At 39.1% G+C, this 24,436-nt stretch overlaps 4 protein-coding genes across 4 annotated transcripts; 2 read left to right on the forward strand and 2 right to left on the reverse strand.

Annotated features, from left to right (window-relative positions):
• The first annotated feature begins 107 nt into the window (after positions 1–107).
• On the forward strand, positions 108–5,346 carry LOC114515873 (tropomyosin-like). The gene is made up of 6 exons (XM_028535193.1): positions 108–232; positions 3,371–3,719; positions 3,775–3,842; positions 3,979–4,049; positions 4,291–4,606; positions 5,116–5,346. The coding sequence occupies exons 2-6, from the start codon at positions 3,379–3,381 to the stop codon at positions 5,235–5,237; spliced, it is 918 nt and encodes a 305-aa protein (XP_028390994.1). The 5' UTR covers positions 108–232; positions 3,371–3,378; the 3' UTR covers positions 5,238–5,346.
• Positions 5,347–5,601: 255 nt separating this feature from the next.
• On the reverse strand, positions 5,602–8,308 carry LOC114516030 (kelch-like protein 2). Its single transcript, XM_028535379.1, has 3 exons — positions 7,099–8,308; positions 6,613–6,843; positions 5,602–6,545 (listed from the first exon to the last, which is right to left on the reverse strand). Exons 1-3 carry the CDS (start codon positions 7,988–7,990, stop codon positions 5,935–5,937), a joined length of 1,734 nt encoding a protein of 577 aa, XP_028391180.1. The 5' UTR covers positions 7,991–8,308; the 3' UTR covers positions 5,602–5,934.
• A 577-nt stretch (positions 8,309–8,885) lies between these two features.
• On the forward strand, positions 8,886–20,260 carry LOC114515834 (mediator of RNA polymerase II transcription subunit 24-like). The gene is made up of 29 exons (XM_028535157.1): positions 8,886–9,033; positions 9,177–9,259; positions 9,748–9,786; positions 10,237–10,319; positions 11,004–11,109; positions 11,230–11,368; positions 11,644–11,782; positions 12,261–12,342; positions 12,742–12,810; positions 13,098–13,211; positions 13,514–13,641; positions 14,311–14,403; positions 14,497–14,567; positions 14,783–14,942; positions 15,199–15,242; positions 15,561–15,643; positions 15,876–16,051; positions 16,238–16,328; positions 16,475–16,587; positions 16,721–16,768; positions 16,957–17,027; positions 17,129–17,148; positions 17,466–17,588; positions 17,687–17,729; positions 17,828–17,946; positions 18,601–18,698; positions 18,937–19,010; positions 19,215–19,360; positions 19,804–20,260. The coding sequence occupies exons 1-29, from the start codon at positions 8,892–8,894 to the stop codon at positions 19,930–19,932; spliced, it is 2,826 nt and encodes a 941-aa protein (XP_028390958.1). The 5' UTR covers positions 8,886–8,891; the 3' UTR covers positions 19,933–20,260.
• Positions 20,261–20,540: 280 nt separating this feature from the next.
• Positions 20,541–23,221, reverse strand: LOC114515835. Its single transcript, XM_028535158.1, has one exon. It carries the CDS (start codon positions 22,628–22,630, stop codon positions 20,555–20,557), a length of 2,076 nt encoding a protein of 691 aa, XP_028390959.1. The 5' UTR covers positions 22,631–23,221; the 3' UTR covers positions 20,541–20,554.
• Positions 23,222–24,436: the final 1,215 nt, after the last annotated feature.

The raw sequence follows: 24,436 nt of genomic DNA on the forward strand, positions 1-24,436 counted from the left end.
CCAAATAAAGTAATGCACATGATCGGAAATTCTCGAACGCCTTACACTTCCGTGATAGAGAGGGAAATTTGAGATGGAATTCTATTGTCAAAAGTCTTGAGCGATATTTAATCAAAATACACACTTGTCTCATTGCATTTCTCTACCAACGCCTTACTCTATCCTTGACGGTGCGTCGTGGAAACACCTTATTGTCTCCTTCCTTACTTCGTGTTTTTCATCCATTAAAAAGGTGAGTTTTACGAACTGAGCCTGCGACTTTATGAATTGTGTATGAACTGTTTACTAGCTTAAACATTGGAATTGTAAAGTCTATTGTATTTTTACTTGCTATTGCAATGCTGCACCTATGAACATCGCTGTGACTTACACAACGGTTACATGATTCTGGTAAAAACTGGCCTTTTCTTCGTACCTTTCTCAAAATAGGCGCTAAGTTTTTGTATCGATTTAAAGATATTGTTACAATTGCAATTCAACCATTCATCAGTATTCATAACATACAAAGTAGCGACAGACACTTGCGTGAAACTCCGGTATGCAATTTGAGTTAACGTGGTTTTCCAAAACGTATCATCGTCGATAATTTTACGATCACTTTATTTTCCTGATTTCGTGACTAGATGGGCAATGCTTTGCAAAGAATGTACAACTATGCGATACGCCATCACGCAAACTAAACGTGTTTATGTAAATGATCAGAGTGCCCAGACACATCTGTCGCTTAGATAATATAAAGCATGAATCGTTCGTAATATAAACATATTTGCTAAACTAGAACAACAAAAACCTGACAGCAACAAACCAAGATAAGTATAATTCGATCGCTAAACAGCAGACCCGTCTACATCGCCCAAAGTGATTCCGTCACAGCCTTCAAATTAACGAAGGAAAATCGAATCACCCGACCGTTATGAGTTTTAAAATCATCATTACAAATCACTTCTGATTGCTTTCGTTTTTCGCTCATTTCATGAGAATTTTATCTTCCTATTTGTTTATCGTGGGCTGGTAGAGCAATTGAGGTCTGTGGCAAAAGGCGCTGCCCTAATTGTGCATCATCAGGGTTTGACCGACACGAACTTTCCTATACTACAGGTAGATGATTGAAATTGCCCAAAAATCTTTGCATCGTGCCAAATTTTATCAAAATATCAAAGTGTTTTAAAAGTATTCTCAGCACAAAGGCTAAAACTCTTGGCAATGCCCTGTTGTTGCTCACAATCCTGAGAGTATTAAATTTCACATTTAATGAATTCGTCTGCACCGCTGATAAAAGTCTGTTTGATAAACTTTGGTGTATCTTTGAAAGAATTTCGCCGATTATCAGCTGGTGTGCAGCGTTTTTAGCGCCAAATTGATGCACAGCTATCGAAATGATTGCAATTTAATTTTCGATCGATAAAACAGAAATTTTCTTGCATGTTTTCGTGCTTAGCTGTTTGACGTTTCTATCAGGCGATAAAAGATACGTAAAATATCCGATCAAGTTGCATTGCTAGCATTCTTTGGACGATTGCAAGTGTCATAATGTTCCCTATTTTGGCAACAAAACAGCCTTTGGTGAAATAAATCATAAAAATATTTCTACTGACGGTACTTCCATGTAAAACAAAAACATCGGTCATCCTATATTTCGTTTGGTGTCGATATGGTTTTGAAAAGCTCGCTGAAATGTGTAACAGTGTAAGGCGTTCTCATCAGGTGCAAACGTTTTTTCTCTTTCCTCGTGCAGTACCTTGTATCCTACCACGGAATTTATCAGCGTACCCAGGCCCCAGGGTTCTCGAACTTATCTGAATAGTGAAAATGTTTTGAATTAGATGACTAACGACACGGAACCAAAATCAATAGGTGATCTGCATGCAACCAGAGACAGTCATTGGGAATAATAGTCAAATGGCTGGTCGCTCGTGAATTGTGTTATCATATCTCATTTTGGTATCATAAATTAGAGACAGAACATTGAATAAGCTTTATAAAAGACACAACTATAAGATAACCCGCCATGAATGTTGCCATAACCATTATACCATAATTCATGCGCGGAACCAAACTGAAGTTATTAATTAAATTCGTGCATGCCTTATCAACTATGGCTATGTGATTTGATTACCTTAATTGGCTGGGAGCCAAGGACCGTGCTATTAAGCTACCCTCAATCTTCAGGTTTCTTCTTATAGCAATTAGTTTAGTTGTATATCGCATGAAAGAATCATAAAATGGTAAAATAAAGATTGAAAATCCTCAATCTTAAATGCTTTTGTATCCCATGGTCATAAAACGTGAAGTTTCCACTTTCAAAAACATCTGTTTTCACTTTCGTTCCCACCCTAACGGGCCTAAAGTCTTTTTCATTTGCAGTGTGACCCATAATACCGTTACCATAGAAATAAAACTGTGAAATCTCGGTGTAGAAATTCCTTTCAACACAGGCAGTGGCGTAGCTAGGATCGATAATTGGGGGGGGGAGCACATCTATGTATTCATGTTAACAGACTGTAAAGACAAATGATTTCAAAAGAAATTGATCATGCAGATTGCTGCAAATTGATCTCTTTGTCCGATATAGTTTTCCAGCCGATCGATCGGATACCTTTTATCTATAATGCAATCTACATTACGTATCAATTTCCATTTTCCAACAATCTTTTGTCGGCTAAATTTACGCGTGGATAATCTAAAGATTATATTTTAACGAAAGACAGATGCGACATTTTTCGCCCCCAGACTCCAGTTCCGTTGTCTACTGAGCACATATGAACTCAAAACAATTATTGAAACCAATCCTGTATTGGTGAACGAGCTGATATTGTGCCGTTGTGCAGGACTACAATGCAGCCTGCTGTGAGATCAGGTTTATAGTGTTTGGTATAACGGAGTTTCCTACGCTTGGCGAAAAACGAAACTGAGCAAAAACCTTCAAACTCGGTGCTGTTTCAAACGAAAAGAATTAATTAGTCCAAAATTAGTTCCCCTGTTTTGTTTTAGCGAAATTAAGTATTTATTTACCAACTGACATGCAGGAGGAATTGAATTAAATTTAAAAAAATCGTCTGTCCTCGTTGAAAATTATTAAAAAATCTTAATAACCATACAAACAAAATTGAATACAACTAATACGAAGTAATGGTATTGCAAGTGAAGTTCTTATTCAAAGTTCTACTCGAAATTTGACACTTGTTTGTATAAAATCCCCCCCATACACACACTGGAGGAACTACAGCCTTTATAGCCCCCTGCATATGTTCCGTCCTGCCGCTCCTAAGAAGTGTTTCACCTTTGAAATGATCAAACTCACGAAGGTATTTATTGGAGAATCAGCAACCAGTTTTAACGTGAGTAAGACGAAAATAAACATGTTTTATAGAACCGATTATGGCTGCTATCGCTGCTGTTAAGAAGCGCATGGCGGAGATGCGGGATGGCATCGACGAGGCAGAGTCGAGAATGAAGGAATCCGAACAGCTAAAGCGTGAAGCAGATGCTCGAGGACTGACAGCCGAGGGTGAAGTGTCCTCCCTGAAGAACCGTGTGTCTCAAATCCAGCGGGAGATCGATCGAGTTAACGAAAAGTTGGAAGTGCAACAGGGGAAGCTTGATTCGGCAGAAGGTCGTACCCAGGACAACGATAATGCCCGTAAAGATCTTGAAGGAAGGGAGACCGACAATGATCAAGATCTGGGGTTTTGCTTGAGCAGAAGGCTAAGGATGAAAAGGTGAGACAACATTTCACCGAGCTTCAATGATTATGATATTATGTCGCCCGTGTAGCCGGGACTTTACTGAACTAGGAATAGAGTCAATAGACTTTGCTTTGTTAATGGATACAAATGGTGATGGCAAGTTAATGTTGAAGGGGGGGAGGTAGCTCTGCCATAGCACATTTCAAACAGAAGGAATGCTTAAGCCTTTCGCGAAAATAATATTGGCAGGATATTTCATTTTTAAAAAGGGCACCATTTATCATCATTTTAGAGTTGGGGGGAGCTTTGTCCCCTTGTCCCGCCCTACCTGGTTGTCACGCCCATGAACAGATAGAAGATGCTGTTAATACTGACAACAATATGAGGCGTACGAGGTATAAATTGTACCTTCTGAAAAGAAATGAAAGAAAGTTATCATCACCATTATATTCTGGCTTACACCGATTGTAGACCAAACGTCAGCACTTCCCTGCCAATAAAAATTATATGTACAGCAATCTGTAAAATGTTTAGATTCCCTAAATTACATGTTTAATACATTGGACATTAAAATTACTCTGATTTTGTTTGCGTCACCACAAAGGTTCTTGTCACAGAGAACACACAAAAGTACGACGACGCGGTGAACAAGCTTAAGGTGCTTGAGGGAGACCTGGAACGTATCTACGAGCGTCTTACAAATGCCCAGAACAAGGTAGACCGACTGGAGGGAGAGGCTAAGCAGGTGAACACGGACCTCAAAGATCTTGAAACAAGGGACGAGGAAGCTAGCGAGAGGGAAATGTCCCTGGAGGAACAGTCAAGGTATCTGGATCAACAAGTCAAAGAAACCGACCAACGAGCTGACCAAGCCGAGCGCATGGTGGCGAAGCTCGAAAGACTTAGAGACACCCTCATCGGTAAAGTGTATTATATTAAGACAGTTTACTGATCTCTTATTAGATCATATTCATACGTAGGAAAGAATACCTTCTTGTTTATGCTCTGAAGACTTTTTCTCAGGCTCTCAGCATCTTCTAATGATTATTATATTTGCAATGATTGAAGCACCAATAACTGCCCGGCTTATAGATGTGACTTGTAAACGGTAAATTAAATTTAAAAAAAAATTTGTTAGGTCACCGATGGTAACCTCCTGATAAAAAACTCCAGTCAGTCAACGCATGCAATTTTATCATTGTTATGTTTCGAGATCTTATAGTTCGAACTGCTTTTGACAGCGTATTACTCGATAAATTTAGAGATTCTTAGTAGCGTGTTTGTTTGACGCCATCTTGTACTAGTTCTGAATGAAATCATAAATTATCAACCAAGCTCCAGTCAATAATTTGATGAATGTAGATCAATGTAGTTCCTCTACCCCTTGCTTACTGTAGCTCCTGTTTAATAATCCATTTCTAAAATTCAGGGAGTATCGAACTTGAAAAAAAGAAAACTGAAACCAGCAAGGATGAACTCGAAGCGACCATGCACGAATTACTCGAAGTCTCCTCTGATGGAGACAAAGAAGGGGACGAAGAGCAAGAGTGAAACATGTTTTTTTTAAGATTTGCTGTTAAACTACTTTTTCTACCAAAACACTTTCATTTGGAAGAATTGTACCTATAGAAAAATATATTTTTGGCGTAAATGGAGTTGATTAAAGCTGCGATTTTGTTTCCGACACTTCTGGGTTTCCTTACTATCCACTCTTTGACAGTAGCTCGTTAAATCTTCATTCTTAAAACTCTAGCAATTTTTGCTGGAACAACGAAATGTCCGAAAGTTACATTTTTAAGAAGATTTGCTGAAGAGATTTTTTGAAAAAATGTATATATATATATATATATATATATATATATATATATATAATTATATATATATATATATATATATATATATGGATATGGGTATGTTAGTTCACAGAAAACAGCCTATGGATATATATTAGCTCACTAAGTTTTTGAAAAAATGGTAGTTCTTTCATTTCCACTTATTTTAAGTTTATTTTAGGGTTTAGGTCAGTCGCTCGAGCTCGTAAAAATCTTGTACCCATAGGGAGAAAGCGCATTGTCTTGCAATATCTTTTTTATACCATAAATCCATTATAGAAAGAAATAATTTGTGTGTGAAAAGTTGCCGACCCAGAACGGTATTTTTTCATCTCTGGGAAAGGAACTGACAATTTTATTACTGCATACACGCATCGATGAGCTGTTCCTGGGTTTCAGCTCTCCACCACAATCCCTCACACCGATGCGTGTCCTGCAAACACACAGGTTCTAGGCAAAGATATCTCGCCTTGAAAACTCAAGTCAGAGACCCTCAACTTCAGGACGGTACTAAAATCTCTGTTCTTGTGATCATGACCACCGAGTATCCACAAGCAACTTTCTTTATCCTTTCCTGTCTTGACTATCCCCAGGCATAGCCCGCTCCTCGGGTTGAGGCGGTTACGAATGAAGCACCAGTGGTTCTGTGCCGGATCGAAAACTTCGACTGAATTTAACACTCCGAAGGTATTTGCGCCACCAACTACGTAAATCTTATTAGCATAATTCGCACAACCGTGGTTCATACGCGGCTTGTTCATCGACGCAATTTCTGTCCACGTGTTCGCAAGCGGGTCAAAGTATTCCACATGCGGTATAGCGCACGTGCCGCAGTAGCCGCCAATCGCGTAGAGTTTTCCGCCGAGGGACTGGAGGCAAAAGTGACTACGCGGTAAATTCATGTTGGGGACTGGTAACCAGGTGTTTGCATGCGGATCGTAACGTTCTACTGTTTTAATGGCGACACCATTATCTGAGCCTCCCGCTGCATACAGCCAGCCGTCGAGAACTGCGACAGAACTTGAACCTGTTATCGAATGAACATGTGAAATAATAAAGTTAAATTAAAGAAACTTGGAGATTGCAAGGCTTACCTTTGCATTCTTGAAGCGAAGCCAAAGACGACCACTGATTGGTCAAAAGGTTGCACGATTCGACCGTCACCAGGTCACCATACTGATCGTTGATACCTCCAACCGCATACAGCTGGTCGTCAAGTATCGCAGAGCCAACAAACTTTCTGGGTATGATCATAGGAGCAAGCTCGTGCCATTCTCCTAAACTGCAATCATAGCACTCCACGTTGTTCACAATGCTTCCAGATTCTGCAAAAGAAAATCCTACATGACAAATATGAAGATAAATAGCGCGTTGACGATGGGCTAACTGGATGTTTATTATAGAAAGATGTTTCAGGTACGATAGACCCTAGAAAAACTATTGTTGCAGAACAACATTTTTGAGAAGCAGAAGTGTTTTTCATGAAATTAAGAACGACAGATATTACCACACGTGCCCCTACTTCACCAGAAATAATATTTGTAAAACAACATTTTCTAGGTTGCCGTGCAAGACTTTACCTTCCCCTCCAAGTATATATATAAACCTCGTCACTCTCTCTCGTTGCCGGCCGTCGACGACACTCGACGTTCCTTTCCGAGTCTCGGGAACAAGATGGTATCGAATCGCATCGAAAATCAACTTGCGGCAAAAGAGGTTGTCAAGGATGAGTTCCTCGTTTAAAACCACATCTGTCAGATGACGGCGCGTTATTTGTGAGAACCGTACATGTTTCATCAGATCTTCCAAGTGCGAGCCGCGTTTTTCCGGATTGAATCTCACCCAGCGAATTATCGCCGTGCAGAGATCGTTCTCCGAAGAAATATTCAAATTTTCACTTCTTAAAAAAGTTAAAAGTTGCTCGGAACTCAAATCCAAGAATTCTTCGTGTTTCGCAACGAAAGAAAAGTTTGTTTTAATATACGTTTCCAGTTTTTCGATTATTTTTTGGTTCCGTTGTATTGCATCAGCCATTTTCCATATACCAATGCAGTTTGACTCGTGGAGATTATTCAAAAGGTACTCCATACAAGAGTCCTGTATTTTCGGGAATTGTAGCATCCCACTTGCGATGAGCAACCGCTGAACGTTTTCCGAGGTTATCGTAACCGTGGCTGTATAGCAAAACTCAAGGATTTGCTCCAGAGCGCTCGAGTCCAGTCCTTTAATTTGGACGCGCGGTTGTTGGCTCTCTTTCATGTCGGCCAAAAACATCGCTCGGAAGTACGGAGATGCGGACGCCAAAATTACTCTGTGACAATTGAATTCCCTGCTGTCATCTGAACAGATGATCACATCACTGAATATCGCTTCTCTACGGAAATCTAAGATTGTTTTGAACGCGTCCTGAAACGCGATCTTGTCATTGAATTCGCAAATGTCGCTGTCGTCTACCTCCAAATTCGCTGTCATTTTAAATAAATATATTTACGTAGCCAGAATTTTGTGTTTTCTGTGATATCCACTGTGAGGACAACTGCTCAGTTGATCCTAAACTCAGTCTAGACTATAGGCCTCCTCAGATAAAGAAATATTTCATTTGACAAATCGTTTTGTCGTCGGCCCGCGGTATTCTTCACGACCATTGAAAACCGTTATTCCAGATCTGGGATGTTTACCTTCGCTTCAAGCTTCAGATATTTTCACGACGTTTCTGCAGTTACTCGCCGACTGACAATGGACTTGAAAACCACTGATTTTCTGGCAATTTGTCGTCAAATTAGCAAGCTATGTTCGCGATAAAAGTTATAAATTATTAACGTTTGTGTCAGCCGGTAGCTTAGCTTGTGTTTGCAATTATAGAAATATTGGCAAAAGTTGTTTACTTTGTTAGCAGGTGATAGATTGAGATCAATTTAACGATGTTGTTCGATTTTTATTAAAATGCCCTCCCTTGATTGTAAAACTGACGTATAATTGCTACATTCAATGGAATCAATGCTATTATTAAAGTGCTGGGGAACCGTTCAGAAAGAGGAGGAGAGAAGCGAACACTTTCATATATTTTTTTATTACATTATCTACATGTAAAAACAGGGAAGACATTTTAACGAAATGAAGGAATCTTCTCCAGAATTTTTTTCTTAAAAATAGTGGTGGTCCGCTGTGCCGCATCCAACCATTAATTTTAAGGGTGTTTAACCCCGTTTCAAGCAAATCGTCTATGCTATATTTAAAATTTAACAATGTGACAAAGCTATGATAAGCAAATTATGATAAACAAATCACCCAAATTAACCCAAATTACTTGACGTTACTTGACGTTTTTTCACGTGTTTACCGCTGTGATCACTTTTGTCTGCTCGTTTCCAACATGGCGGACCGTTCGCCTTCTGCACAGCATACTTCCATTTTGATTCTACAAGCTTGGAGAGAGCGCTGGTCCCCGCTACAATGGACCTCAAAATTAAGACGAACTCTTGTCGAAGATGGGGAGCTAACAAAAACGCTGCCAGGTATTAAATACGCGCAATGATTTTAATACTGAACATAAGAAATGTGTTGTTGATATTAAAAATTGTGGTCTGTTGATCTCTATACTTTTACTACAGGAACTTTTTGGTTCAGAGGTATAACTCTGTTTACTTTATATTTCTAGTTGCATTGATTGAACAAGCGACATTTGGAAGTACACCAAATACGTTGCTTTTGTCCTATATCAAATACGCCGCGATAAACAAGGTATTACAATTGTTAAGCCAAAATTCAGAGTCTCCGATCATAACAGATCAAGTCGATCTGCCCATGTCCACTTGCTAAAGCAAATGAGAGGTGTAAAAGAAGACAAGTTGCCCGGCAGTATCTGAATGAACTTACGTGACAGAAACAAAAAAGGGAGAATATGTAACACGCTGTCTTGCCAATCTTGGATGAAGTCACGAATGTGAAATGATTAAAATTTCAAATGAGGGCAAAGATAAACCAAACCGGTTCTTTTGGGAACCATCAAATATATAAAAGAAGTTAAACGAAATTCTCAATGTTAAAAGCGTTATTACAATAGTAAATGCAGTATTTTAAAGATATCAAGCACCCCAGTTGCCACTGGATAGCTATTTAAATATAAAACTGCATTGACACAGGGGTTGTTAACATATTGTTTGAATCTTCAACTTCCAAAAAGTGGCTCTAAGATGGTATTTATTTAATTCAGCGTTTGTATTTGCCAGGTAATTCCGTTTTCGTCTGTGCTTAAAGCTATTGAACAGGTGAGATAAGTTCGCTCATGATTAACTGTTGTTTATCATGACAGTTTAAAATTGGCAAGCTTGGGTCCGTTTTTATCGTAGAACTTTTCATGTGCCGAATCGAATGCAAATGAACTTAAACAAAGACTTTAACTCCTTAATATTCTGTTCGACACATGAAAAGTTCGACGTCTGAAGCAGGCCTTGTAATTCACTCCGTTTTATCTGAGATGACATTCCTGATTAAAGCCTGGTTTCCATTTAATTGTAATTTTCGTGAACAAGTCATTTTCGACGATGAGAAATAGTCCAGTTTTAAATTTGCCTTTATTTCTGCATTCGAGTTGGTCATTGTTTACTGCACACACATATAGACATATTCTATCACATCGGCCACCTTGACATGTTCACGACACTTATCCAGGCTTAAAAATGCATTCTGAGTGTTTTTTTTTTTCATTAAATTGGCAGTTTGAAGATGTCCAAGAGCCATCGCGATGTCGAACCCTTCTTGCACTTTTGGAGCTTCTCGCCGACATCATTACAAATATTAGGTAATAATTGTTCAAAATAATTTCACCGCAGACAATTCTCTGAGTTCAGTTTGGAAGCGTTGCGAGACGTATACGTGAGGCCACGAGTATGAAGGTTCAGTGTTATCACGGAAGATTGAAACTATAAGGGGCTGTTTATATGGGAGCCGGGCTGGCTCGGGCAGTGAGACAGCCCGGTAAACGGAATAAACTTGTCCTATGTTTATATGAGAGCATTTCATCCCGCTTGCCAGGATAGAGATTATTTACAACGCCTTTATTGGCTTTGCGTTTTAAGTTCATAGCACATTAGCATCAGCATCTACTAAAGCACGTTGCCACCGTTTGTTCGTTTTTTATCATATAGTGTTCAAAAGTATAAAAAGAAACGCTGAGAAACATAAAAAATTATAAAAATTGGTTCTACCTCGGCAACCGGGCCAGCCCGCTTGGAGCGTTTGTATGAAAATATTTTCATCCCGCTAAGCGAGATCTCGCCTCTTTTGAGCGGAATCTCGCCTGAGACTACCGGTGGTAGCTTGGCTAATTAGAGTGGTCATTTGCTGCTATTGGCCAACTTAATTGTAATCACGAGGGTTGAAAGAAAAACATTGAAAAAAAACATTGCAAAGTTTGTCTCGTATCTTAGCGTCGGATATCGCCAATATATCCCTGATCTTTATGCGGAATTTTTGTCTCTCTTAGCTGCGATGGTGATAAAGGTGATTGTGTCGACCTGTCTGTGGCGTTGTCTCACATCTCGTATTGGACGCTAAATTGCATTGTGAGACTTCTCATATCCGTTGTCGAAGTATGAAAATCCTTGATGCTACTACCTCGAATATCATACTATAGTCTAGACGTAAAATTATATGGTCCCCAACATGCATAGACGCAAACTGGTTTATGTGACGAAATATTTTGATTTCAGTCCGTGATATCGCCAGATGACTGTCAAGCTATCTCCGTGTGTTTTACAAGTGTCAAGAAATGCAAAGCAATTATCACAGAATTGATTGAAAATACTGTTCTCCGCAGTCTCGTGATTATTGGCAAGAGACAAGATCAGTGTAAGTTATTTGGAGCAAGCAAAAATTATCGTTTTGTGTCTACTATATCCTCTAATCTTTACAGTTATCTCCCTTTTTGAATGCATAAACCTATTGAAAAAGATTGAATGATAATAAAAAAATACTGTTGAAATTATCGTGGTTTAAAATCGTCACCACGTTAACAAGAAGGCAAGCAAAACCTGCTGAGCCCGTCTTTGAGCCTGTTTTTGAGGGGTTATTATCCATGACAAGTGGTTTTAGCTAACACTTGTAACGCAAGCGATCTTATGTAGACGCAAGTATGGCCTGGGACCATCTTCTCCAGTCCAGCCTGCAAAACCTTTCAGCAAGACAGGCGCAAGTGTTGGTGAACACGGATGAAACAAACGAGGTCCAGGAACATCTCAAGGTCTTAGTTCATGACATCAAAAGGTATTTGATTGTTATAATATTCCTCTAAGTTTGCACGGTACTTATATCAAATAAGAATCATGATCATCATCATCTATTTCATTTTCATAATTGTTTGGTTAGCAAACCGTTTAATCATCGATAATAAAATCACTGGATGGGAAACTATAGTCACGTGGGGTGCTTAGGAACATTTTGATTGGTCTTTTAACTATCCATGGTTTAATTGATGGCGCAAGCAAACAAATCACGACGAACGTGATATTTAAGTGACGTGTAAATGTTTTTTCAAGTAATTGCACTGATAAAGGCCCGGGTTAATCGACCGAAAGCTTTGCAGTATTAAATACTTACGTGGTGTACCTACAAGCTAAATTACTTATTTGGTTGTTGCTGGTATGATGAGTATACGATTCATTAGCAGTGGAAATTACATTTCCTTCACCATCTTGATTTTTGATGAACAGTTTGTTATGAATGCTATTTCTTTTCTTTATAGACTTCAAAGCTTATCCCCCAGCGGTGAAAGACTTCCCGGTATCGTCCCAAACCTGGCTGTTCATATTTTGACATATGCTCAGGTATGTAATTAAAAAGTCCATCAATGTTAGTCAGAGACTGTCAGATTTGAAGATATTTGATGCGTAACCGGGGTTAATCATATTGAAAAATATAGATGTTTTTTGGTTAAAATATTTACTATTTCACGAGCTTTCGACCGTCAGTCTACAGTCTACCCGTTTATAGACTCGAAAGCTCGTGAAATAATAATTATTTTAACCAGACTGTCAGATGTTGCACGAGGTTAAATGGGACCTTCAAAAAATACGACGTAACATACTCATTGATGAATGACTAGACTCACTTCCGTATAGTGAGACCCTTAAAGTACCTTTAACCACAGCACTCAGCCTATTCGGGTACCACAGTACCAGCCAAAGACAGTATCTTCCATTTTCCATATGTTCACATTATTTTAGACCTTTCTCTACCCTGGCGATGAATTTGACCAAATGTGTAGTCTGGCGGATCTCGTGTTTAGAACACAGGTAAGAAGATACGAGTCCGTGTTTTGAAGCATAAAATTCTGCAGTCAAAGCATAGCGTTTCGGAAAAAATGAGTCCATCACGCATTGGTAAATACTGCAGTCGATATAAATTTACTGTCCAATGATGAAGGCGTTATTTCGATAGAGGTTGTGCTTTGAATGTTGGAAATTTTTTTTTTGAGAGACCGAAAGTTGCACGATTCAACTGGTACGATTCAGCATTCATGCACCTCTCTTAGTTTACGTGATTGTCTTTTAAACTTTATTGGGATATTATTTTTCTTTAGTGTTTGACTCGGACACAGTTCTACACCGAACTTGTTCGCACGTGTCTCGTGAATTTACTTCAATCCAGTACCTCACAGGAAGATGCCTTCTGCTACAGTTACCTTTACCACAAGGTAGGATTTTTTTGCAATGCACTATGCATGGTTCTCCAGTTAATAATAATATCAACTACATCGGTATCGGTATTCCACCATGATAATTTTTTTCTTACCAAGGTCAAGTATACCATACTCCGGTATATTCGACCTTCAATAATTTTTTATTACGATGGTCGAGTATACAATATTCCGGTATATTCGAGTTTCACTATATTTTCATAACGTAGGTCGAATATGCCATATATCTATAAGTTAAGTTTATAGCTAAAATAATTTAGCTAGTGTAGCAGGGTTAATCTTCACCCTTTTCAACATAGATTCCATATCTTATCTTGGAAACGGAAAAGAAGCATAATTTTGGGGTCGATCCTGTCGTCATAGTGACAGTCTTGCAACAGCTTCTTCAGTTCACCCAGCTGTGGGATTGCGTGGATATGAAATTAGGGTTGGTTCTCTGTGATATTTGATGTTTTTAAACGTGGATTTAGTTTAAATGAATCAAAGCATTTATATACAGTATCATAAATGACTGACATAGAATATAACATTTGCACATTTGTCAACTTTGGGGATGTTATATTAAGTTGGAGTACAATTATAGGTGAATAAAATAGTTAGGACCACCTGATTTTATTGCGCTAAATCTAACTTTAGACTTCCTGCTTTAGACTTCCTGCTTTAGACTTCCTGCTTTAGACTTCCTGCTTTAGACTTCCTGCTTTAGACTTCCTGCTTTAGACTTCCTGCTTTAGACTTCCTGCTTAAGACTTCCTGCTTTAGACTTCCTGCTTTAGACTTCCTGCTTTAGACTTCCTGCTTTAGACTTCCTGCTTTAGACTTACTGCTTTAGACTTCCTGCTTTAGACTTCCTGCTTTAGACTTCCTGCTTTAGACTTACTGCTTTAGACTTCCTGCTTTAGACTTCCTGTTCAAACGCGGAAAGCCTGCATGATGTCACACTGATTGGCTCCGCAAAACTAAAGAGCCAATCAAACTTCGTGTAACGTCAGGTTTCCCGCGTTTGACGTCATTATATGAGAAAGGTCCACTCAAAGCTAGGCTCTAGGTAGTAGAAATGACTTATGGTATTAAAAGCATCTTATTTGCGTTGTAGAATGAACACGTATGACACCGTCTGTCAGCAGTATATCGCCAAAATGCCGCTACCACAAATACAACAGTACTACGCGCCTTTGAGAAGTAAAAGGTATTGTAAAATGTTGATAAAATTTTAGACGAGATAGCTACAATGCATACGCATATTTATGTTTGTCCAGGGTAACACAATATATTTGTCTAGGGTAATACCAGAAAAGATCAGTGCTGTAGAAGGCCAAACAAGATCTCCAGTACAAACCTTCATAGCTGTCGGTATGTACCTGACTACTTAACTAAAGCCTTCTCTTTTTTTACAATGTTTGTGATTTCGCTGTGAAGGTCGAACTCTGGTCGATGTTTGTCTGTGCTTCAAAAGAAGCTTCTTCATTAATTTCTTATCTCATTAAGCTCCTGGGCTTTCCTTTAAATTGCTCTGTTGTGTTTTATTCAGAGTAACATCGAACGAATTTTTATTCCGCTCACTTTAGAAAACGAATTAAACAAGATTTTGCAGATACTTGGTATGGAACAGACGAAGAACAGTGCTCATGTGATCAAAACTTTAGTTAGACCTGAGAACCTCCTTTGGATTTCCCTGGCTGCTGTAAACACAGGAAAACTGAAGGAATTCAGTGGTGCAGTACTCAGGTAAAAATGCATGATATTTGTCATAGCCGCGTATTGAAAGACGCTAGCCGTGCTTTTTAACCCACTAATCGCTGTGTTAAATGACTTCGTATTTGTATGTCAAGAGAAATACAACGGTAAAGTTGAAACGATAAACGTTTATTACAGCGGTATCAAAGCAACAACTGCATGTGATTTCTGTTGCATTTTTATTATCATTTTTGTTTGCGAATTGAAAAGCAAGAAAGCTGTATTATGTTTTGCATTGTTTGTTTAGACTTAACGAAACAGCTGAATCGTGTCGAGCCGATATCGAGGACGGTGCGTATATACGCTAGAATTCTTTCGCCATAATTCTTTGCCTTCCGCCAACCAATAAGTAATCGTTTATTTTCGCTGAGAACTCTGTTTATCTTTGCTTAGTCGCATCAACTATTTTAAAATAAATAATTAGGAATATAAATAATTATGATATCAACTTTATCCTCGCATTTAGCTACGAAAAACTGTCATCATAAAACTTCACAGTTTCAAAAATTGATATACAACCGATTCCTTTATAAGACTACTCTCAAAATATCATTTAGACGTTTCATTTGATCTGAATTTTTTTGGCTAAGTGGTTCATTTTCAATTTAGAAAAACTTGCTGATCACAGAAGCGAGCTGTTCCATCATTCTTTCGTTATCTTATGCTACATCGTTGTCAATTTCGGCAAAATGGTAAGTCATGCATATTCTTACGAAACGGCGTCGAAATACCCCAGTAGTCACATCGATTTTAATTAGGGGTTGATTTCACATGCTTAAGTACACTTAAAGTTTAAGATTCACCAGCTTCAAAAACGGTGTTGGAACAACGCCCTTAATCTCGCCCCTTTTCAGGCTGTTCTAAGCTCAGCGGACAACAGTGACAACTAACAACAACTACACCCTTAATCTCGCCCCTTTTCAGGCTGTTCTAAGCTCAGCGGACAACAGTGGCTGGGGCTTCTTCGTTCGTTGGGTTGGACTGTGTATAACCAATAACATGGATCAGCCTATTGCCAACGTGATTACACCTTGTGTTGATAAGTCTACCGTGGATGATATTCTAGAACAATTTCTGAGGGGAAAGCTGCCAAAACTGAGGTAAAGGAATTGCTTACATGCTAAGCTTTGGTTGTTGGTTTTAATATAGTTTTGTAAAGTTGGTTTTAATATAGTCTTGTAAAACCTTGGTATTAATCCCCCTTCCCCCTCCCCCCTTAATCTCTCCCAAGATTCTCCAATCAAACTCTTAAAAGACTCTTCGCTTTATATCGTTTTTCATTCCAGTACGACCCACTGGGGAAGATCTTGTTGGAACGTCTGCCAAGCTGTTCACGAACTGCTCACGTGCGCTACACCATTGCCAGACTCTTTTAAGGTTAGGAATCAAAGGGATCAATGCAACGGAGATCGATATATTTAATGATGAAAGGAACAAAACATGTGACTGAATTGGTTTGAATTCACTTCTGATTCTATTGTAACAAGTGTTGTAACATTTTGTGGGATCACGTTTTCTTATAGAAAGTTTGTAAAGATATGGTGCAGACTTGTCCAGCTCTCGCGGTTTGTGTCCTTGTCTGGCTCAGTAGTTACATTCTCCGCTTACCATCTGAGGAAAGGGAAAAACCATTCAGGTAGGAACAGTAATCACGTGCAACAGTGGCAAATATACATGCGCTGTTCATGCGCATTACATAAGACTTGCATGCGCCTTTATTGTGTCTATAGTTCCCTAGAATTTCATCAATTTTGTTCATTTCATTTTAGCCTTCTGGACATGCTAATAAACCCAATAACCGGCACCGTACCACGCACGTAAGTATAGCAAGGGTCTCATCTCGTGGACAATCTTTCCATATCACGCTTTCATATCAGTATATTATTTTTTTGTGATGGTTTTCTCAGTGTTAAGATCAGGATTTGTTATAGATTAACATGTTAAACAGGACTTTGGGGTCCAAAATACCAAAAACTCAAACGCTGTTAATTCCAAACTGTTTTAGTTTTCCTCTATTGGAAATCTTAATCGATAAATTGAAAATCGATGTGCGTCGCAATACATCCCTGAAAACTGGTACGTAAATTTTCCATGGCCGCCATATTTTGCATCGTTTCGAAAGAGGGTTAAGTCTACAATGTCGAAATAACTCTTTGTTTGTTTCTTTGCTTTTACAGACGAGAAGGACGTCACGAAGGTAAACATGGCTGCGAGTACTAGGACTTCAGGGGCCAGTTGTATTAAAGAGAGTACTAGGACTTCAGGGGCCAGTTGTATTAAAGACTAGTCAACTTTTAGCTGTAGTTATAAGGACAGAATTGGCCAATCCGAGCATGTGTGTTTCTGAGTTAACTAGGATTTAACTATGCAAAATGTAGTTCAAGAGTTTTAATACAACCGGGCCCAGGGCATGTTTTCGCAGGGAACTTTTTGATTGAGTCCTCCGTCTCCCGTTTCCGATTTTCGGAGCCCTATTCTGCCGTAGTTTACCGCGTTATTTTTTTCATTATCTAGACAATGAGCAAACTGTTGTCAAGTTCCATTCAAAATGGCGCCGTGAACATGAAATCGGTTAATAAATTTCGCAGTATGATGAATTCTGCTGGTCCGAGCGGCTTTGCAGATGTAATCTTGAAGGTGAATACGAGTCTAGTTTAGTTCAGGTGATACGATTTTGGTGACTTGCTTGAGATGGACTAGTTGAAATTTGATCGAATTTGCAAAATTTTATAAAGGAGTTGTTGAGTCAAACACGAAAGGAAGATGTGAGAAAAGCAGGTGAGTACATGCATACTTCACTCGCAACGGTTGAGATCATGAAAATGTACATTTATACTCAGCCTTCATTCGTCGCGTTCGTTTTTTTCTCATTGTAGCGGACATTGGTTCAATGTTGGTATTATTGGATCCTTCATCTCTCTCGCTGTCACTGCTTGCTTCGGTGAAGTCTCTTATACAACAGCCAAAGGCTGACTTCACCCTGGTAGACCCTGTGGTAGGCTGGAACTTAGACTACGTGCACATGTGCTGAATATGTTGAATTGGCTCCAACTTCTATTGTAAATTGACGATGTTTGAAACCGTTTTGGCATGAAACGGTTTGTTTTTGCATGAAAACGAAAATGAAAACGCTCGATTTCAAACATCGTCAATTTACAATAGAAGTTGGAACTAATTTAACATATTCAGCATATACTTTTCCTTGGATCGTGTGGGCAAGGTGTCAAAGCGATAAATTATATAAAAACGATTTTGAAAACGCTCGAAAACGACGTTCGTGTGCGGTGTGTACGTAGCCTTATCTACAGTGTTTACAGATCAATAGTATCGGTGGTTAATCCATGATAATTGTGTGTTTCCACCTTCCATACTAAGTAATTGAACAAATCCATAAAATCTCCTAACAACTACAATATGAAAAGAATTTCTATACATGAAATATTTCGTGTTAAAGCTCATTCCCACATTTATCGTTAAACTGAAGGATTCTTTCAGACTCTAATTTCTTCATGGATGCATTAAAAAAGTTTTTCTGCATGTTTGAACTCGTGAGAGTAAAATTTGGAAACTGGGTTGGAAACAGTGAAGACGTAATTATTGAAAGATTCCATTGTAGTTAAAGGTGATATTCGAATTCCTGCTGATTTAGGGCTGGGGACTAGCGCGTCTTCTATCGCATGCGACCGCGATCGGTTTGCTCCGCGAAGATCCATCTCATAAGAAGTACGACGACGAGGATAATGAAAGGTATCCGCTTTTTCAATTAAGCTGCTTTTCTGTAATGTATTTTGCCGCCCACAGATGAACAGATAGTTTGTATATAGTATTTCAAATCACAAAAACAAAACTTCTATTAACTTTCCAATTGTCATGATGCAACATCTGGAATTATATATTTCGCGGATATACTGTGTGAGTCTGATTATACTTCATGTTATCTTCAAATACAAGCTCCATATCGCTGTCATTTTATCCGCGCTTTTAGACCATTGAAGCTTCAACGTTTTGACGAAAATGACAAATTGTGGACCCCGAAGTCGATCATACAGCAAGGAATAGGTATGTGAAAACGTGATGGAAATATTTTTACAGGTGTATGTTGTAATAGCTTAATTCCTGGATGGAATTCTACTTCTTTATTGTATCTACGTTTCGACTGGTCGATTCACGTCCAGCGAGAAAACAGGAACACCTAAAAACAAACATTCACGTGCAGACAGCAAACGATTGCAATAAATATGAAAGTGTGTTTCTGTGTTGTAGTAACATTGTTCGAGGAGTTTTGTCATTCGTTAAATCGGAGAGAGATCGGGGCTCGGGCCGCGTTCGTGATGTCTTTTATGGAGCAAGCAGTCTCGTGCACAGGCCTCTTCTCATCGCCTCTTTTAACATGTCTGCAACCACATCTGGTAAGTTAATGTTTGTTGTTTCGTACTTTTCGTTTCGTATTTCGTTTGAAGAAATTGAAATATATGTATAGGTAGATGTTTAAGAATGCGAGAGAAGCATAAAAATACCATTAAACCCGGGACGTTGCAACGAATACAACTTCCCTCCGGCAGCAATCGAACTACGCCTCCGCGATTTCGAAGCAGTGGCCTACCTCAGTTGTTTGTGGCTGTATACGTGGAAATTTCCGCATCGCATGTAATATTCGGGTGGTGCAGGTCTTTTGGTATCGCTTATGGTTTTTCACATAAGTGAATTTTCCACGTCCTTCGTTTCACTTCCTTTGAAACTAAAATGAAGTATAGTTTTCGGAAACGGAAGGACGGGACATTCTGCATTTACGCGCCCAAAGGAGAATCATTGGGCCACACTTTTATTTTTATTCTTCCCCTATATCTTACAGATAGCCGAAGTGTTATCGTATGTCCCAGGCTCCCTACCAGCGGACTATTTACTCGGTCTGTACGATCTGGAGTCGGTTGAAGGGCGGGAACTTTGTGCAAAGGCAATTTGTGCTACAGTGAGAACGTGAGACATTCGCGTTAGCTTGTTGCCAATGTCATTGTAAATAGTAAATAACATCTCATAGTTGATCTCAATACGTCTGTGTGCTCGGCTACTTTTGCTTCAATCTCAACTTTGCCGTTGGATACACTGAAGCCCTAACCAAACATGTTTCGTGAATTCGAACAATTAATCTTTGCCGGTATTTGTGCAATTTATTAAATTTGTATGCCATTGGTTCCAATTACCTGAAGAATGCTTCGCTTATTGAGACATCCTCCTGGGTCGAAATTATTCGGCAACCTGTAAGCATGTGCAGAGAAATCCCTCAGCATTTGAGCCGCAACAACCCCCCTATGGCTACTCAAAAAAACGACACAAAAATGTTTTCATTACCTGCAACAACAACTTTTTATATTTGTATTTAAACTTGAATACCTTAACAATACCTTTCAGTGCTTCATTTTGAATACTCCAAACACAAATACATGCAATCCAACAAGCTTTAACTAAAACTAATGTGCGAAGTGTTTAAACTTGTGTTCAACGTACTAAACTAATAGGAAAGTATAGTGTTTCTACTTAATTAAAATCCACTGTTTATTATGGTTATGAAATATTTTAATAAATTGAAACATTTTAATAACTGTTTAAGACAAGTCATTTACCTCGTCGTCAATATCAGCTTTTAAATCTGCAATCATGGACTGAACCTTTCCTCTTATCTCCATGACCTTCGCTTCCGAAATTGGTGGTAGCAATGTTTCCACTTCGCTCTCGATTCTTCCAATCCTGTCGTCAAATGCTTTATCCATTTCCCTCTTCTTCTCAAGAGCAATATTACGAATGGCCTCCTGAGCTTCCTTACAACCTCGGTTCAGCTCCTCTCGCTTGATATCGATCTCGTGTTCATCCCTGGTTGGGTCCAGCGGGATCAACTTACCCAGGCAGGTGATGCGCTCCATCAAATGCTTATGGGATACTTCCACGTACACGCTGGAGATGCTGTGAACCACATACGCGATTTGATTGGCTTGAAAGGCTTGCTCGAAGATGACGTCACGCATGGCAGCCGACATTCCGCTGTTACCTTGGGTTAAACGATTACGGGAGGTTTGTACGAAGTTTTTGAGGGACGTGTTAAGGCAACACTTGACAATATTGGCCAGCATTTGGAAGAACCCGACCAGCTTGCCCCACTGTTCACGCAGTTCACCAAGAGCTGTGATTCCCTTTATCAACGTCTTTCTGATTTTTTCAATATCTATCTCCTTGAGATCGAGTTCTTCTATTTCGGCGAGAAGATTACTGACTTCCCTTGCCTTCTGGGCGACTTCCTCACAGGATTTGTCGTATGCACGACGAGAATCCTTCAACATTTCCTTTGCTGTTTCCGTCTTGAAGCGATAACTACCCATGGCCTCCTGGCCACCTTCGCTGTCAGGAGCTGGCTGTTTGGCGAGATTTGGAGATGTATTCTGAAGTGCGTTGCTACCAAGAAAAAAATGCGATCCAGCTAGTAAGGGGTCAGCTTCTTCACGAAGAATTTTCGCTTTTTCATTGATCTTTTGAAATTCTTCTTCGGAGCCGGCCATTCGTGGTTTTATAGACGACAAGGCTTGGCAAAGATCAATCGCTCCTTTGCATAGTTTCATCGCTTTCCTTTTTATCTCCGAATTCTTCCCATTGTCCAGGTAATTTTCCTTAATCCTTTCGAGTTTTTTTTTTGCGCGCCCTACCGTTATCTTCGCAGCGTCGCCACTTTTCATGCCGTTCAATGCAAGATTTCCAAGAATTTCTACTTCGCAGTAAATGTCAGGCACGATTTTATGAATCTCCATCACGTTCTCAGGATTCTTTGGACGCTCCACTGGAGAAGGTCCGACCGCTTCGCTGGCATCGGGGGCTTGCCGGAGCAATCTTTCCATCATCATCATGCTGGGAATTGAGGTGCATGCGCGAGTCGTACTCATCAAGGTAACAACGAAGGCCAGGCCAATCATATCCCATTCGTCGGGCATAGAGTTGATAGCTTTTTTGAACTTTTCATCCGCTTCCTTCATTTGCTTTTCCAATTGTTTTTGTCGTTTCTCAGCTTGTTCTTTCTCAGCATCTATCGCCTTCATGTGCTGTTCGGCCACCGAGCGAGCGATCTTAGCATCTCTCAAACTCTTCTCCTGCTGCCCTTTTTTCTTCGTACACGCTTCGAGCAGTTCTGCTATCAACTTCATCACGTCAACGAACTCTTTTTCGACCGACGTGGACAGCTCTAAACAATCGTCTGCGATTCGTTCGATGTTTTTAAGTGCATCGGGGACCATCAATTCGATATCTTCCGCCGTGCCAGCGACCAGAAATTTCACCGCTGTTTTGACGTGCTTGTCGACGTTGTTCGAGAAATGACGGATTTGATCCATGGAGGTGTGCGCCCTGTTGAAGGCATCCCATCCTCGATTGCTAACTTGGACTAGACAGGCCCGGAACGAGTCGGGGTACTTGAGATACTTGAATTTCAGGTTTCCTTTTTCATTTTGAAGACTGAAATCGGCGTCGGAAGATACGAGAATCAACTGGCCGAGCAAAGCGATGGACAAAGGAGCCGGGGAAAGGAAGCTGTCCCAATTTGCGTAAGGTGCCATCATCATTCGAATCTCCTCTTTTTTGTCGCTTCCTTTGTTCATACCCGCTATAGCCTTGTCGACTTCCCGTTTCGTATTACCAGCCATCTTTGAAAATCAAAACCTGAAATGCGGACAACCTTTGTGGTGAAAAAACGTGTGGCTAACATACTTTTTAAGACATGCTGTATACTATTTTCTACATTATTACTCTGTTTCACGAACATTGAGGAAATTTGTCTGCGCATGCGCTAGATAGTCTAAAATAAGATGACGGCAGTGACAAAAGTTTAGATCACCACAGGTTATTTCTTACGTGGCTAGAAATAAAAAAGGAGAGCAATATAATACTATCAAAAACACCAGAAAAACACCATTTTCCATTTCCGTCGAATATTAAATTAGATGTACTAATACAATAGTATAGCTATTTGCAAGCCACCGTTAACCGTGAAGTTTTTATCACGTTTGTTTACGTTTCAAACTTTTGAGTTTAACCAGAAGCGTTGAATGTTAAACTAGAAACCAATCAGGTTATTATATAAGACATACAACACATGCAACTACTTCGCGCTGGCGACTGCCACGCATGCAACCGCTACTTCGCCCTTTTAATATTGACGCAGCACATAAACCAGCACACAAACTCAGGTCATATTTTACTAAACACAACTACAAAACGACAATGTTACATTATTACTCTGTTTCACGAACATTGAGGAAATTTGTCTGCGCATGCGCTAGATAGTCTAAAATAAGATGACGGCAGTGACAAAAGTTTAGATCACCACAGGTTATTTCTTACATGGCTAAAAATAAAAAAGGAGAGCAATATAATACTATCAAAAACACCAGAAAATGGGGATTATTTGCCCACAAAGAGTAATGAGCATTGGCGCAACTAAATTTTTTACACAGGTGTAAACAAGAACAGATTTTACGTAATAGTATACTAATAATGAATGTTTTCATTCGTTCAATGGTAAGAATATTTTCACTGCCCTCCAACATCATACTTTCTAAATATTCACAGTTGTTATCATGATGGTCAATACTTTTGAAAGCATTTTCCGGCACATCTTTGGGTGGTGTCAATAGGTCGATCAAACAGGCTTTTGCTGTTTCTCCAACTGTTCCTTTGAAAGTTAAGGTATTTGACTTACCGGGATACCATGTCATAGATAGATCTGTGCTATGAGCATCAAAACACTTTGAAACGCCTCCTGACCGCCGCCACTTGCCTTGTTGACCGAAGGCATTCGCCACAAAATCTTGTAAGGATTCATAGCTATCTGGCTATATATGTATATTGCCCGGTTGGTGATACTTGTGTAGAAGAACAAACACACCTTACATATATATATATATATATATATATATATATATTATATATATTATATATATTATATATATATATATATATATATAATATATATATATACACCCATTTGCAAAACGTTGGGCAGATAGATAGATAGATAGATACTCGAAATCTAATTAGAATTGCATATGTTGGGTAATATGATTGAAATCCCATGCAAATGCAATCATATGCAATTCTAATTAGACTTCGAGTATCTATCTATCTATCTATCTGCGGCCAACGTTTTTGCAAATGGGTGTATATATATATATATATATATATATATATATATATATATATATATTAATATATATATATATCCCATGCAAATGTAATCATATGCAATTCTAATTACACTTCGAGTATCTATCTATCTTTCTATCTGCGGCTATATATATATATATGTTTACATGGAGTTGTATCTGGTCTAAAACAATTTATTAAAATGATTCTAGATTAAAAAGTACTAAATTTTCGGCAATGTTCAAGCAGTATAGACAGACTATTATATAGTGTCACTATCCTTGCATGATTGAATAATTGGTATGTAA

Source organism: Dendronephthya gigantea, unplaced genomic scaffold (assembly GCF_004324835.1).
Source record: "Dendronephthya gigantea isolate DGI-Jeju-01 unplaced genomic scaffold, DenGig_1.0 000005F, whole genome shotgun sequence".
NCBI lineage: Eukaryota > Metazoa > Cnidaria > Anthozoa > Malacalcyonacea > Nephtheidae > Dendronephthya > Dendronephthya gigantea.